Source organism: Podarcis bocagei, assembly GCF_964188305.1.
Source record: "Podarcis bocagei genome assembly, chromosome: 13".
Taxonomy (NCBI): Eukaryota; Metazoa; Chordata; class Lepidosauria; order Squamata; family Lacertidae; genus Podarcis; species Podarcis bocagei.
The window spans coordinates 30,090,790-30,107,792 of NC_138138.1; the positions used below are offsets into that span (position 1 = coordinate 30,090,790).

At 45.2% G+C, this 17,003-nt stretch overlaps 2 protein-coding genes and 1 pseudogene across 3 annotated transcripts in view; 2 read left to right on the plus strand and 1 right to left on the minus strand.

Moving 5' to 3' along the window:
• Positions 1-17,003, minus strand: part of LOC308571672 (olfactory receptor 2AP1-like) — a gene marked incomplete at both ends in the record, with an annotated part of 295,033 nt that overhangs the window by 253,098 nt on the left and 24,932 nt on the right. The gene's annotated exons all lie outside the window — the stretch shown is intronic.
• LOC308570474 (cytosolic phospholipase A2 gamma-like) overlaps positions 466-17,003 on the plus strand; it is a 39,133-nt gene continuing 22,595 nt past the window's right edge. Inside the window, exons 1-6 of the mRNA XM_081165338.1 lie at positions 466-516; positions 11,764-11,842; positions 13,494-13,544; positions 14,214-14,257; positions 15,096-15,310; positions 16,601-16,712. Coding sequence (XP_081021464.1) covers positions 15,291-15,310; positions 16,601-16,712 — 132 coding nt within the window. The 5' untranslated portion in view covers positions 466-516; positions 11,764-11,842; positions 13,494-13,544; positions 14,214-14,257; positions 15,096-15,290. The remainder of the gene's footprint in view (positions 517-11,763; positions 11,843-13,493; positions 13,545-14,213; positions 14,258-15,095; positions 15,311-16,600; positions 16,713-17,003) is intronic.
• Positions 7,811-8,764, plus strand: LOC308570635 (olfactory receptor 6B1-like; annotated as a pseudogene). The gene has a single exon. The product of its transcript is annotated as an olfactory receptor 6B1-like (transcript).

A 17,003-nucleotide genomic window follows, 5' to 3' on the forward strand; every position in this document is an offset into this window, starting at 1 on the left:
ATTAAAGATTTTCCTCGTTTACAAAAGCACATGCATTGTCTCTTTCTTCAAGCTGTTTTCCCCCGTCCAACTCTGCCAGGCCTGCAGTAGGCCTGCAATCTCCTTGGTAGATGCAGTGCCTCATGTGTCACACATAATTGGGCATATTTTTTTCCCTTCCCCATGATGCTTATTTCCGTTCTATAGAATGGAGGGAGGGAAGTATGAGAAATTAATACATTCCATTGAAAGGTCCCTTTTGTCCTTTTATTTTCTGAAAGGAACTTTCACCAGAGACTTGACTTAGAACTCCCTTTGGCAGAACTGCCCAGAAAATTTACATCTTCACAGAGTAAAAATAAAGAACTGCAAGATGTAGTCAGAGAAAGTAGGTTGGAATGCTGTGTGCAGACCTTTATTGTAGTCACACATTTTGTTTGAGGAAAGAAATGGAAAAGTACCAACGGATCTATATCCAGCTGTCCTGATACTTTGAAAGAAGAGGTCAAAGCACTGATGGGGAGCACATCCCTGAAGGTACAAAGGTTTGTGTGTGAGAGGTTGAAAGAGAGGGAGATTTCTAGGGATATTACAAAAGCTGTTTGATAGTGGAGCGGATTCCCTCAGAAGGTGGTAGACTCTCCTTCATTGGAGATTTTTAAGCAGAGATTAGATAACCATGTATCATGGATGCTTTAGTTGAGATTCCTGCATTGCAAGGGGTTGAACTAGATGACATTCAGGGTCCCTTCCAATTCTGCTATTTGATGGAGTGTTGACCTCTCTCAGTAGCTGCTGCAAATATTCTGCTATTTTATAGCACAGGGGCTAGGAGATCCTTTATGGGACTGGTTAAACATTGCAAAATATGGGTACTTGTTCATTATAAGGCAAGGGACTTATGGTTGTGTTCAACTTAGTTTTACTCAGAGTATTAACCATTTTAATTAAGTACCTAAATTGCTTAACCATAGTCATGGCTATTATTTTCAATGTGTCAACTCTGAGTAGAACTATCATCGCATGGGAGCCAACTCCTAGGTACAAAGGGGGTCTTTGCCCCGAAGAGAATATTTAAGAGGGCTGGGCCCCCCAGTGTTGATGGGTGTTGCTGTTCAAATAGTGTGCATGCACTGCATTATGTGATTGATTATGCTGGGTGGGGCTTACCTCCCCCCCGGAAAAAAATATTTTAATTAAGTTGGCACCCCTGTATCATTGGATCATTGGATATAACTCAGGATTGTAGACCTTCCAAGATTCAGTCTACAGGTGAAACTATTCCAGTGACAGAGCAGAGACAGCCCCCACCCCAACCCACCTGAGGTGCTCAAGAGCTACTGACAATTAGACTGGACTGGACTGTTCAGTAGTCTGAAGCAATGTGATATTAGTGTTCCCTTGATGTATTCTGTTTTAGGTGTTCAAGGCTGTGTTCTGTAATGCATAAAAGTTTTCTCTCCCTTTTTATTTGGTTTTGTGCTTGGACTAGTCTCATAAAACTTGTGGTGGCAGCAGCTGATGTTTCCTGATGTTTATCTAAGCCTTACTTTGTTGTTTACATATTATAGCATATTTCTACTGTATAATATGCCACTTGGTCTGAAATCCCTACACAGCATACCTGAATGAACTCCCACTGATTTGTGGAAGCAATGGAAGGTAAAGTCTTGGAAAGTGATACGGACCGGGGGGGGGCGCCTCTCCCCCCCTTCCTCTTGAACGTCCGAGGCGATGACCTCGAGGTTGCCCACCATACGCTCACCCTCAGCCCCCTCACCGTTACATAAGCACCACACTTTTCCCAGACCCCCTCTTTCTCTTCCTTCCACGAGCGAAATAAGCTCAAATATTCCCCTATCTCTTCCTATGCCTATCTGCGCTCCATACTTAGAACGAGTAGACCGTGTATTCCTGTTTTTCCCGCTTATTCCTATGGCCGCGCTTTAGCCAATCACAGCCATGCATTCGTCCTGCGGAAGCTAGCTCAGGGAGCTCCTGCACGCCTCATTTCAATTAGACTTTATTGACCTACCCCAATGCCAAGGCTTCAAACACGCCTTAATCATAATAGACCAATTCTCTTCCTGGGTAGAAGGATTTCCCTGTAAAAAGGCCACCGCCACAGTGGTCGCTAGAGCCCTCCTACAAGAAATTATTCCCAGGTTTGGTGTTCCCCACCATTTAGACAGTGATAGAGGGACCCACTTCACTGCTGATGTAGTCCAAATCGTGGCCAGGACCCTCCAGATAAAATGGGATCTGCATACTCCGTACCATCCACAATCTTCCGGCCAAGTAGAGCGCATGAATCAAGAAATAAAGATACAGCTAGGAAAACTCTGCAAACTCACTGGGCTAAAGTGGGTAAATGCACTTCTACTAGTCCTTCATAATATACGCAGCGCTCCAACTGGACCCCTGAAACTTTCCCCTTTTGAACTCATATTTGGGAGACCCCCTCCCGTTTACAATACTCTATTTCCCCTCTCAGAACTTGAGGTGGGAGAAGCAGAGCTCACTAATTATGTCATTCAGCTCCAGACACAGCTCCAGCGTCTCCACCAATACGCGGCCGTCGAAGGACAGAATCTGCCCATCGACGTCCAAGCCCACTCCTTCCACCCAGGTGATTGGATCCTCGTCAAAGTCTACCAAAAGCAACCCCTCCAGCCTTCCTGGGAAGGTCCTTACAGGTACTCCTGACCTCACCGACCGCCGTGAAGGTAGGAGAGAAAAGTGCATGGTTGCACCACACAAGGTGCAAAACATCACCACCACCCCAGGAGACGCTCGAAAGCTTCGGGGAAGATTATACCTACACGACCCCACCTCCCTCGCCGACCACCTACATCGACGAGGAGGAGGAACAGACCGGACCAGCAGATCGGGGCCAAGGTCGGGCTCAACAGACCGGACCAGCAGATCGGGGCCAAGGTCGGGCTCAACAGACCGGACCAGCAGATCGGGGCCAAGGTCGGGCTCAACAGACCAGACCAGCAGATCGGGGCCAAGGTCGGGCCCAACAGACCGGACCAGACACCACAACATCCAATTGGACATCCGAGGTTGTCCCGGACACCAACGCCCTCAAGCTACGTCTCAAACGCTGCGAAAGCTCTGTTTGACAGCTCTCTGCGTCACCGCTCCATCCCGCGCTTCATCTGACAGCTCTGTTTGACAGCTCTCTCCGTTTGACAGCTCTCTACGTCACCGCTCCATCCTGCTTCATCTGACAGCTCTGTTTGACAGCTCTCTCCGTTTGACAGCTCTCTACATCACCGCTCCATCCTGCTTCATCTGACAGCTCTGTTTGACAGCTTTCTCCGTTTGACAGCTCTCTACGTCACCGCTCCATCCCGATTCATCTGAAAGCTTCGTTTGACTGCTCCCTACGTCACCGCTCTATCCCGCTTCATCTGACAGCTCCGTTTGACAGCTCTCTACTTCACCGATCCATCTGATAGCACCGTTTGACAGCCGCGCTTTGACAGTTCATCTGACGCTTTCGTCTGACAACTTTCGAGCTATCTCTCTCCCTACACGCACACCTGTCATGGGTTTTGCCTGCACCGCCCTTCTTCTCGCCGCCTTATCCAGAGTCATGTCTACCTCATCGGACCACTGCACAGGATTGCAAACGGACTATCACTTCTTGGACTATCACGAGGTCGAGACAGGGGGAAGGTCCAACCCTGACCGAATGGGGGACTTTGATTTCTGCCTTCCTGAGTCTCGGACCCTACTGCGCCATTCTCTAGTACCCCGACTCACCAATAACGAATACTGGGAACTTTTCATTCGAAACAAGGACCTACGCCGTATCGGGTCTGCTGCCCTCACTCTGGACCATTCTTCTTACCGCCTGACTTGCCATAACGGGACTTATCTCCTTTACAAAAATGGGGAGACCACGCAAAACCCAAACTGGACCGAAGTCGAGATAGGAGGGGCCTCCCACGCTTACACTGACTCCAACCTCTGGAAACTTGATTTTCGGGTTCCAGTGTCTCCTCTCCACCCCAGAGACCCGGAAACCTCAACTCCAGGGTCTCTGCCTACGGCGGTTCTGCTGCTTATGGAACCTTGGGGTCACTCATGAGTGGAAAGGGGCCGAGTATTTAGAAGGCTGGCACCATCCCATACATCCTTCACGCTCCCCCTCATGGGATAACGTTGGACCCCTGAGATGCGGCGGTATCGCCAGGGACAGGCGGCTACTGAACACCACTGACCCACTCCACCCAGTCGGCACAGCACCCCGACAATTCGGCACTGACTCCACGCTCCCGGGAGAGGACTTCCTTTCCTCCTGGGAACAAAACTCCTATATCAAACTCCTCAGCCAGGTGGCAAAGGAAGCACCCTACCCTGATTGCTGGATCTGCGCTCACGCGCCCAGTCACCTCCAGCAGAGCCTTCCACTTGTTCCAGTACCAGTGACCCTTGAGCAATTCCGTTCCAGAAACGTCACCTCCTGGAACCTAACTGTGCTCAACTTGACACATCAATATCTCTATCTTACTGGCCCTACAAAGGGACCCCTTTGCCGCAGCTTCTCCAGGGAAGGAACCTTCATTGGGTCCAGTACATGTACCTACGCTCTCGAAATCCTACCAACTGGCCTAGTCACCGTCACCAACGCAAAGGGTCCCCGGACTTTCCCTAACCTCACCGTCGCCTGGGCCGCGGTCGTCGGACACCCCTTGGACTGGAAACCCCAACCCACAGACTCCATGCTGCTGCAGACTTTTGCTTCAGGCAGAATGGAGTCTTACCTCAGCGGCTTATTCTGGGTGTGCGGACACCGCGCATATACATGGGTAAGCCCACACATGTCCGGATCCTGTTTCGTCGGCTACATTGTACCTGGAATCAGGGTAGTTTCACACCTACCCCCTGGAAGACAAAGAAATAAGAGGGAACAGAAAGAGCTGTCGGACCTGTCAGACATTGCTGCAAATGGAGAAACCGTAGGTCGAGCACTTTTCCCCGCCTATGGTGCCGGCTCAAATCATGTGGATATTCTCCGACTCACTGACATCCTCCTTAAGTTCATGCAAGAGGCGACCCAGATCACAGACTCTCTCATGTCGGAACTATCCGAGGTAAGACAGTTGAGCCTACAGACAAGGATTGCGACAGATTTCCTCCTGTCCAGTCAAGGAGGCACCTGTGCATTAATAGGCACAGAGTGCTGCACGTATGTGACTGACCAGACCTTAAATATAACTGGACATTTAAACAACATCCATGAGCTAGCAGGGAAGCTCCACGATATCCAGCATGAGGGGCTATCCGATGTGGACTTGTGGGGATGGTTGCCCAAGCTAGGATGGCTCAGACAACTATTGAAAGTCATGTTGTTCATCATTTTAACTGTTTTCCTTTGTGTCTCTATCCTATGTTGTACCGTGCATTGTATTACTCCTTGCTGTTCTTTCCTCCGTCACTCTACTTCGCCTAACTCCTTTCCTCTTCGAGCCTATTCCCGCTCCCGACATACTCCCACCTTCCCAGACTACGTACGGATGAGGCATTTGGGGGAAGGGGAATATGAGATCACTGAAATTTAGTGCTCCGATGGTGCGGAGAAAGGATTTGCAAGTTCTTATAGAACTTTAATGCAAATCTATCTCCGAATGGGGGACTGATACGGACCGGGGGGGCGCCTCTCCCCCCTTCCTCTTGAACGTCCGAGGCGATGACCTCGAGGTTGCCCACCATACGCTCACCCTCAGCCCCCTCACCGTTACATAAGCACCACACTTTTCCCAGACCCCCTCTTTCTCTTCCTTCCACGAGCGAAATAAGCTCAAATATTCCCCTATCTCTTCCTATGCCTATCTGCGCTCCATACTTAGAACGAGTAGACCGTGTATTCCTGTTTTCCCCGCTTATTCCTATGGCCGCGCTTTAGCCAATCACAGCCATGCATTCGTCCTGCGGAAGCTAGCTCAGGGAGCTCCTGCACGCCTCATTTCACCCCTGACAAGCTGCTGACGGCCCCCCACTGCGAGAACAATGGATCCGAAACCAGGGACCTCGTAAAACTGTCAAAATCCTGTTACAATGTATCTATTCTGTTTCCGCTTGTCAAAATCTTGTTACAATGTGTCCATTCTGTTTCTGCTTTTGCCCTATAGTACAGAATGGGTTGGAAATCATTGAAATCTTTAGAAATTGATATAAAATCAACCGTAACTCCGATTTCCTCACTTTTGGTGTCATTCAACTCAGCTCCCCTTGGTCTCCATGATGCTATCCCTACTTCCATAATCCCCGAAACGGCAGGTCACGTACACAGGAACTTCTTAATCCTGCCAGATCGTTCCCCCAAACCCTTCCTCCGGGCAATACGAAGTGGCAGACGATGCATATCTCTGGCCCATTGTCTTGCCACCACCGGTACTCAATAAATGTTTATCTATGTATATTTCCTGCTCTGCATATTCCCCCTCCCTCATCCGAAATGTTAATGAATGTAATCCCACCTTTCCTAAATTTATTCATGACGTGTAAAATATATTCATGATGTAATTCGCGAAACATGACCTTCCCATAATGTATTCATGACGTTTCCTGCACTGTATTCTGGGTTATGGAGGGAACTTTTAAAAGCCTATGTCACCCCATTCTCGGGGTTCAATGCCATTTTGAACCTGTTGCGCAATAAACTCGGATCTTCGTATTTGCTCCTGTGTCCGGCTGAGCTCCTTTCTTCTCCGCAAGGACCCGCGGACTCTGTCCGACGAGCTGGGTGGCTGTGCACTCACGCACCCAGATTTTACTGTAACGGAAAGATACCAACGGTCAGAGATAATACCAAGAAGTTTAGTCTGTCAAACTTTCATTTCAATTTTCAGGAGTCAGAGTTTGTAAATACATCAGAATTGTACAAATCTTATGTTGCAGCTCCGACGGTCAAAACTTTCTGCCAAGCACTAGGAACTATATTTGTAGTGTGCACTTCGGATTTGATGCAGAGCTCTTGCGAAAAAAGGTTTATCTCCACTGCCTTACATGCATGTATTTACATAAGCAAATGCTACCAGGTATGTTCATATTTGACAAATCTCTGTCTCTGTCTCCATATGCATTTCCTCATAGACACTTTCTTTTTTATTTATTTTTTTAGCAACCATTGACTAATTTGTGGTCTGTCCTCATTTTGTAAACTTCTTCATATGGCACAACAGCCCTAATAATAGGAAACAGTGACAGATAAATCTGTCTCTCCACACCCCCTGTGTGTGTGTTTCTTTGTGTAGGAATTAAGCCAATTTCACTGGTATAACAAGAGCAAATAAAGAAATAATATAGAGGGCATTGCCTTTTCACTAAAATCGAATGAAGATTATATAGAGTGTTGACCTTCTGACGTCATCAGGCATAAAAGCTAGAAATAAATTAACTGCAACAGCAGGAAATGTGTTCAGAGTGATGTTGCCAATGTGATTTATCTAAACACTGTGGGTAGATATATATACAGTGGTACCTCGGGTTACATACGCTCAGGTTACAGACGCTTCAGGTTACAGACTCTGCTAACCAAGAAATAGTACCTTGGGTTAAGAACTTTGCTTCAGGATGAGAACAGAAATCGTGCTCCGGCGGCGCGGCGGCAGCAGGAAGCCCCATTAGCAAAAGTGGTACCTCAGGTTAAAAACAGTTTCAGGTTAAGAACGGACCTCCAAAATGAATTAAGTTTTTAACCTGAGGTACCACTGTATATAGTATTAAATATATGGATTAGCAGATGGCACTCACATCATGTTTACATTTGTGATTTCTGTTTTAGAAAATATATTGTCTCTAGATAGAATAACTCATGGCAAAAAGACAAAAGCATAATCAAACTGCAGTGACAGAATTTATCCTCCTGGACTTCAGTTCTCTTCCTGAATGGCAGACTCTCCTCTTTGTTGCATTTGTAGCTATCTACCTCATGACAGTTGCTGGAAACCTCCTTATAGCTGCAGCAGTCCTAGCCAATCACCATCTTCACAAGCCCATGTACTTTTTCCTGGGGAACTTGTCTGTTTTAGAGACATGCTACACCTCAACAATCCTCCCTAGGCTTTTGGCTAGCTTGATTAGTGGCTATCATGGGATTTCTTTTAGCGGGTGTTTTCTGCAGTCCTTTTTCTTTGGTTCCTGTGCTTGTGCTGAGTGTTTTCTCTTATCAGTGATGTCTTATGACAGGTATGTAGCAATATGTAAACCACTGCATTATGTAACCATCATGAAGAGTAGGTTATGCATTCTCCTATCCTTTGCTCCTTGGATACTTAGAGCTGTGCTTGCTGCGTTTACAGCATTCCATGCATCTCAATTGAATTTTTGTGGCCCCAATGTAATTGACTATTAGTTTTGTGATTATGAGCCATTGTTAATGCTCTCCGGTAGCGAAACCCGACAGGCAGAAATGCTGATGTCAGTCTTGGGATCGGCATGCACCATTGCACCAATGATACTGACCATCGCTTCCTATGTTTGCATCATCAGCACCATTTTGAAAATCCCTTCAAACAGTGGCAAGAAGAAAGCATTTTCTACCTGCTCCTCTCATCTTATTGTGGTTACCATTTTCTATGGTACCATTATCATAGTCTACATATTACCAAAGACTGACACACTGAAGGATCTGTACAAAGTCTTCTCTGTTTTCTACACTATCCTGACTCCCATGTTCAATCCCTTCATCTACAGCCTGAGGAACAGAGAGTTTAAAGACATTTTTAGAAAAGTCTTCAGCAAACTTGTACCTATGAGAAGAATTTGAAGAATCTAAGTGCAGTAGACTGCATCTGGGTTGTATATATTATAGCTGACAGCATTCGGTTTAATTGTAGTCCCCACCCCCCAAATGTGCTGTATTAGAGAGAATTCCTCATCCTCATCCCTAGCATTCTTTTGGTAAGGATTTTTGTTGCATCCTTTGGGAATAAGCACAAACATTTTAAATTGTCAGTAGCAACATATTTCACATGGGTGTGAGCTACACATGTAGAACAAAATCAAACACACAACAGACAGCCCCATTGTTCAGGCCTTGTCATGTCCTGTGGTAGACAGATTAGTAGTTTATTTGCCTGTGCCTCCGTCATCTCCAAAAGTAAGAGAAGTGTACGGATGTTATTGTTGATTGTTTCAACAATGTGGAAGTGGCCAGGCTGTGGCGCCACTGACAGTAATGCAATGAACCACATCCTATACACCGTCAAGTACACCACTGTTGTGGTTAGTGCAGGATACTACATATGAAGTAACCAACATGTGAACTACTGTATTTCACCAGAAGTAAAGGAGCTGCAATCCTGCATTTACATACATACATACATACATACATACATACATACATACACTCACTCTTGAAGTCAAGATTGTAGCAGGAAAGCACCACTCTTTCATGGCTTCTTGCCCCCAGGCACTAAATCCTGAGCCCTTCTAATACTGTACCTTTCGTGGCAAAGTTGTCAGTGGGAAGGATGGAAAGTGCTCAGATTGTGTGTCTATAAAAATGTGATGGTTAATACTGAACTTGTATGTTTTTGCTTCTTTGCCTGATGTACCAAATATTGCCTCCTGATTATTATAGATAAAATGCCAGGTAGAATTTTTTTCACAATAAATAATATTCGCTTTCATATTCACTCCCCTCCAATTCCATTTTCCCCCATCAAGAGCCATACAATACTTGCCTATGACATAATTGCAGATTGCTTCCTTCCCATTCACCTTGCTTGACCCCCTTGCAAATATATTATTATATTATCCATTATTACTTTGTTGCAATTTAATATATGACCTGCTGTCCAGGATACAGATACTTCCAAGCCAGTGAACAAGGGAACCTAAAGCTGCATTTTTAAAGCAAACCAAGCAGCAAACAATATTAACACATTTAAAAGTTATCAGGATCCTTCCTACAGAAATGGAATATGAGAAAGCTAGGGCTTTTTCCAGATACTACCCCCTCCTACCAGACCTTTCATTCTCCCATGGAAGCCTTCTAACAGCACAGCTGATACAGAATCCAGGGTAGAACAGGGGTGGGGGCAGGTGGAACAGGCCCTGAGGCGGTCTTCATTTGACATCCCCTCTCCTGGAATCCTTCCCACTGCACAGTTGATAGCAGATATTTCATCCCACTTTCCCTTGCCATGCTTTCGGATAAGGAAACCCACTTACCTTTATCCACTGTTGTTCAGTTAGATGCACCCTTCAATGTGTCCTCAATACGATATAGACGGGAAAATAGCCATCTGATTACAGCAACCGTGTTACAATCCTATTGTTGCACACTACCCCTATCTCTGAGCGGTACGAGATTCCAGGGGTTGCAGGAACTTACCCAGGATCAGTGCTTCCTTTTGTAACAAGGAACAGTGAAGACTGGTGTTTTTATGATATATGGTATATGATATGGTATATGATATAGGATATGATATATACATATATATAACCTGAGCCTATTATAGAGGGGCTCCCAGCATTAGCACCCCAAGAAGTTCTTGCTTTTCCCATAGCAACAGCTTTGGATTCCAGCAGAAATCAGACATGACTCCATCTCTCAGCTGCCCAGGCTGCTTCTAATTTCTAGCTTCTAGCTCTCACACCTCAACTCTGGTGTTTTGTCTTTCTAACTACCAGAGAATCGAGGGAGAGGGTATACCCACATGGCCTATGGCACAGAGTCACTTCCTTTGTTAACTTAACAAACCATACTTAGGGGCCATTACCAATATCAGCTATTGAATCTTTGTTGGGTCCAGGAATTTGAAGGTACTCAGGCATATAGCCTCCCCACCTCCCCCCCAGTTCACAACACTGTGTATACTTACTAGAAAGTAAGTCCTATTGAAATAGCTGTGATTTACTTTTCGAATAAAGTTGCACAGTGTTTTATAGTTAACTCATTATCCGTATGAGTTTTTGTTTATTAATACTTCAGTTAACTTTTTCAATCTGAATGAAAGAAAATCAATCGTTTGAAAGAAAAATGATTTATTTCTTTTAGATAATGCACACATATACTGTAAAAGTGTTGAAACAAGTCCTCTACCTAATTTACAATGCAGTTCTCAGGTTGCAAACACTGAGTACCTTTAATTGATTGGAGGGGAGAGTAAAGGTCAAAATGTAAAGGACCCCTGGACGGTTAAGTCCAGTCAAATTCGACTATGTGGTGTGGTGCTTATCTCCGCTTTTAGGCTGAGGGAGCCAAGAGAGTGGAGAGTAATATTTTTTAAAAAGATGGGGAGCTTACTGTTGGTAGCGGTGGTGTTTTCTCCTGGCAGTTGCCCATTTGCGGCTGTCATACTCCCCCCCCCCCAGCCATTGGGATAACATGACATCAACACTAGAATCGCATGCTGTAGCATCATTCTGATGGGCCTCTGGGGAGAAATGGTGGCTGCTAGTTTATATGTATACATGCAATGCACAAAGAACAAGATGCAACCCTGATATACATACACTTTAAAGATATAACTTCAAGGTCAAACTCTACAATCCCTAACTAATTCACAGAGATAAAAAAGGACAAATAAGAAACTGCAGTTACCCGAAAAGACAGGTACCAGGAAAAAAGGGGGCTGCCCCTTGTAAATAAGTGCTGATGGAAGTGATGCATGAATACGCACATAGCTCTTCACTCTTCAGAAACTATTGCAAAACTTCTTACCTTATATGTAAAGAAACTACTGCCACTCGAGACATGAAATGACTCAGGTCCTCTGTGCAATCACATATCTTCCTTGTTCCACAACATCTATTCAGGCCGAGTGGAGAATCATTGCACTGAACCCCAGGTGAACACTGTGGTCCATCCAACTCTCAGTCTCCAAAGGATAGAAATGTAAGTACAGCTCTTTCTGATTGCTGTCTTTCCTCGTGAATAGATTCAAGCAAATAGAGGATTATACACAATGATATGCAATGGGAGGGTTTTTAAAAATTTTTCTCTTATAATAAGAGAGCAGCCACCACCTCAGAGATGGCAAGTGTGCTGTTAGACTCACACACAAATTTATCCTGCATGCTTGTGTGTTTGTTATCATATCCCACTACCAATCTGTAAGGTTGTTAATGAAGAGCTAATCCCAGGGTCATCACCCAATGAGTTTTTACAGATTATGGGTGAGCAGCAGTGGGGGAGAGGACTATTGCCTTCACGCTTTGCTTGTGAGCTTCCAAGACACACCTGGATGACAACTGTGGGAAGAAGGATTGACTTGATACAAGAGGTCTTTTCTCACGCTCTTTGTCAAATTAAGTTCTTTCAGTTTCCAGTTTTTCCAATGTTAAATTTAGTTCACCACATTTCCACAGCAAATTATGATGATTTTTTTTTAAAAAAAACCTCGTGAAAATGCTTCAGCCTTTAAGTGTGAATTTATTCTAATAAGCACATTTTTGTCTGCTGTTTTGACTAAAGTGTACATTTTTGTAAGATTCTCCTAATAAAATACTGAGGCTGAGAAATACGGTTGCTTTGGTAGCAGCTGCAACATCATTTTATTTCTACGCAATCATCCCAAAGGTTTTAGGGCTGGGGTGATATGGGTGGGTGACTACTGCTGCTCCTTTTTCCAGATCCATACCCTTCCCCATTTCCAGCCTCATGTCCTTTTTCCTCCCTCCCACTTCTTGTGACCAGTTGCTTTTCAGCCATTTGAGTAAAAGTGGAAGATGGATCACCAGCAAGAGACATTTTAACAGTTTATTTCCATCATATTTTTATCTCCAACTACTAGCTAACCCATACACCTATCCTCCTGCTTCTAGTCCCCATGTTTTCTTGCAGCAATTTTTCAGCTTGCTAATATATGAAAGAAGGACCCATTCACATACTCAACTCAATCCCAATTGTGCACAAATTAGTTCACTTTTTTTTAGGCGGGAGGAGGAGAGAAGCTTTAAATTAACAGTTCTTTAGTGGTTGCAGAGCCCAGAAGGACATTTACCTCCCTTTTCACTTTCCAAGCTTTGGCAATGGCTAAAAAGCAGCTGAGTTGAATCCCCTTCTCTATCTTCCATTTTCCTTTTATATAAACAATAATTTGTGTGCAATAGTCATTTCAACTCTTGATTAGTTTAGCGTAAATCAGAAGATCAGAGCAAAAGCCTTCAAAAGCAGCCCCTTGCTCGAAATTTACATGATGACTGACTAAGGTAAAATAAAGGGAAGTAAGAGCTGCCAAAAGAAAATCAGGGCAAAACCACCACCACCACCCCTGTCCTAATGATAAGCGTGCATTACCTAGTCATTTTGGAAGTTTCCATGGAGCAAAAATGTCTGGAGTTAAAGGTTGAAAGTTATGGGTCAACAATGGGAGGAGGAAGATGTCGTGTGGACTCCTCTAAATTAATGAGGAAACAAGCCAGCGCAAATCCATGGTCTAATTTCCATGAAAACAAATGAGTATGAATGTTCAATAAATTGGTCATCTGAAAACATCCTGTAAGACAAATGCTGAAGACTTTGTGAAATTGTTTCTTTGTCACAGAAAACACTGAAATCTGTGGGTTACCCAATAAACAAAGCAGGAAGAGAAATGGTAAGAAATCTATCCATTATGGAACATTCTCCTCTCCCTCTTGTTTTCCAAATCAGTTGAATTGTTAGAGACCTTAAAAAACATGAAATCATATTTTATGTGAAACAATGAAATACAGAGCAAGTGAGCAAAACCTGGGTAGTGGACCAAGAAAGGAGAGAGAAAAGCAACAACCAATCCTATACTACAACAGCAAATTCATTAGCAGAATGTCATTCCTGAAGAAATCAACATGGCACTGTCAATGCACAAGAAGGATTGGTGAAACTAAGTATATTGGAGGGGACGGGACCTGAAGCCACATTCCTTTTGAGATAACTTTCTGGGGCCACATGACAGTGGTAGGTAGGGCCAGAGACAAAATATCAACACATTTCAATTTGTGCCTTTGTACAGTGGCTCGTTTCTGCACACAACCCCTCTCCATCCTCCAGGCAAGCGAGAGGCCTTGTAAGAGTTAATGACACAGTCCAGCAATGCAATAACCACCTGAAGAAGGGCAGTGAGGGTTGTGTCTGAAGAGCAAGGGTGGCTAACGAGTGGGGTGTAGCTTGGGGTCAAGGGAGAGGCCTGGGGAGCCACATTGAGGCCTCAGGAACTGATGTCCCACACCCCGATTTTGAATCATTATAGACTCACATTTTCTTTCTGTTTCTTCCTTTATTAAAGGAAAACGAGGCTATTAATGGAGAAAGCTTGTCTATTAAACAAAGGTAAGGCAAAACAGTTCAAATTCATTGGAGGTGCTGAAGGTCAGCCAGTGTTGACATATTGTCTGGTTTGGGCCCACCGGTTGCAGTTTACCTTGCAGTGAAGAGCTGCAAGAAAAGGTCTGCTTGGGAAGCAGAGAAAGCTGGGTGGATCATAGCCTCCCTCCCTTGCAGCTCGTAGCACTTCTGCTTGGCTGCCACCACTCCTGGTGATCCCACTGAGGATGGGTGCTGATACTGGGGAGCCCACAGGATGTCAGGGGCACGATCAGATGGCAGGAATGCTCCTCTAAACTGGCTGTACTCATGCATGTCATTGGTCAGAGAGTACTCCTGTGCATTCAGCTGTATGCATGATTTGTGTATGTGTGGATTTTTTCTGGCTCTGCGGTAGACCTGCATATATTTGGGTTGGAGCCCCCTGCTTTCATTATGCATGCACTAACGCTGGAAGCGGGAAACTGTGTAACAGTGGATGGTGCATGGCTAGTACAATGTGGGTCCCATCAAGCAAAACACAGCTCACCAGTCAGTGATAGGAACATAGCAAGTTGCCTCCTACTGAATCAAACCATTTGTCCATCTTGGTTAGTACAGTGCCAGAGAGGCAGAGCATTTAGGGGCCCCCATGACAATAGATCAAAATAATATTGATTTGATCTTGAAATTGATTTATTAAAATCGTTGCTTGGTAAAACAAAAAATGTATTAGGAGATAATTTGCGAGCCCCCCACCCGAGATTTCGACAGCCGAGGGGCCTCCACAAGATTTAATCTGGCACTGTCTGCACTGAGCAACTTGTGATTCTCCAGACTTTTTAGAAAGGGTTCTCTTTCCCAGCCCTTTCAGGAGATGCTACATATGCAGGAGATGCAGATGCTCTGTTACTGAGCTATGGTGTTTCCTCAAGTAATGTGGACTTCTGAGTGCTTAAATCCACTTTCTGCAGCCCCACACAGGCAGCCAATATAGCCTTTCTGAACTGTCAAGCATGTCTATTGAACTTCACTCAGCTCAAAAGGTCACAGGTTATGTATGCCTGGGTCAAACCAAAGGTAATATTTATCCAGATGTTGTTTGCTAACTAACGATTACCAGAACTGTTCTTGCAAAATCGATGGTTGTGTGAAGAAACTGAGGGCTGCCTTTGTGAAAAAACAAAGGGGAAACCCTGTAGGATTGCAGAAATGTTTCCTAACTTCAGAACTGTTCTCTAGCATGAGATGTAGCAGAAGGGTCCACTAATTTGTCTGACACTCTTGTAAATACTGGGGGACATGAAAAATATACAGCTGTCTCAGAAAGTAGCTTGAAACATGCTCTTGCTGGTGTCCAAGGAGCTTGCTTTTAAACAGGCCCAGCTCCAGATTTTGCAGGGCCCCAGGGACGATTGCTCTCAGCTTCCCCACCAGTGTTCAGCAGCCTCCTCAATACTTGCTACCAGTTACCACCACCCCTGCAACAGCAGTGCTGATGCACCTGCAATCTTGCCCTCACACACTTGCTGGCTTATCTGGTAGTAGTGGAGATCGTGCCAGGTAAGCCCACTCAGAAGTAATCATGAAGGATGGTGGTGCATGCCTGTCAGCAGCCAACCAGGCTATGCACTGCCCAAAAGGTCATAGAGGTCTCTCCCCAGGCTGACCTAGCCACTCCACCATTCAGGTCCTCAAATGCTTTCAGAAGCAGATGGTGGTGCCACTTTTGAATGTGAGCCAAGTTCAGCTCCCCTCTACCCTACTCTACCCTCATTTGGGTGGTGGTGGTATCACTGACACTGTGCTATCCCACCCATGCTCCTCCCCCAAAACACACACACACCCTGATACCAGCACTAAAGCAGTGGCTTTCTCCCCCACATGGTTACTCAGTGGTGCTGTAGGGGGCTAGAAGCTGGGCAGGACCAACAAATTCACTGGAAGTGTGACTATTTCTCCTACTTTGATGCCGACTGCAGTCCTGGGCAAAGGCTTTTATCCCTGGGGAGTGGACCTGAGTGACGACTCCATGAGTGTAACCCTCTATGGCCACACTCTCAAGCCAACCCATGACTGGTCCAAAATTGCAGACAAACAAATTTGAATTTTGCGGCTGGGGGGAGAGGCTGTAGCACCTCCCGACAGCTGCTGCAGCCAGAGACCAAGCCATGGAAATGAGGATGGAGGTGGGGTTGGCACGGGGCCACAATCTTCATGTCACCTGGAAGGGGTGAGTGGACTTTATGTTTCTATGAAACTTGAAGCACAAAATGGCGGGTTGTCTGTATGTGCTCCACAGATGACTGGGGTAGAGACTCCCACTTGAATGAGCAACTTTGAAATGGTTGACTTTTATTCTTAAACTAGTGATGTGATCCGGATTTCCAGAGATGTATCTGATGAAGAAAAAACAGCTGTTGGCAGAAGAAAAATCAAAGTGCACAATTCTTTTCTGAAGCTTGGGGTCAACACCACCATGGTAAAGTTTAATGGTCTATATTGCAATATGCTTAAGGGATGCGGCGGTGCTCGCACTTTGGATAATAGCGACACAATCTCTGGCAGTGATGTACACAAAACCCTGATATTTTGGGGAAAGGGGGCAGCCTGTCACTGACTGAGCTGCTCAGGTGCTCTAAATGGACAACGCAGGCAAATGACCAAGACAAAGGGGCTTGAAAAAATGAATAGACAAAAGGCAAAGTGAGTGGGTGGGTGGCTAAAACATGGGAGGCTGGGAGAGAAGATGGTGGAAAGCAGAATTTGGAGA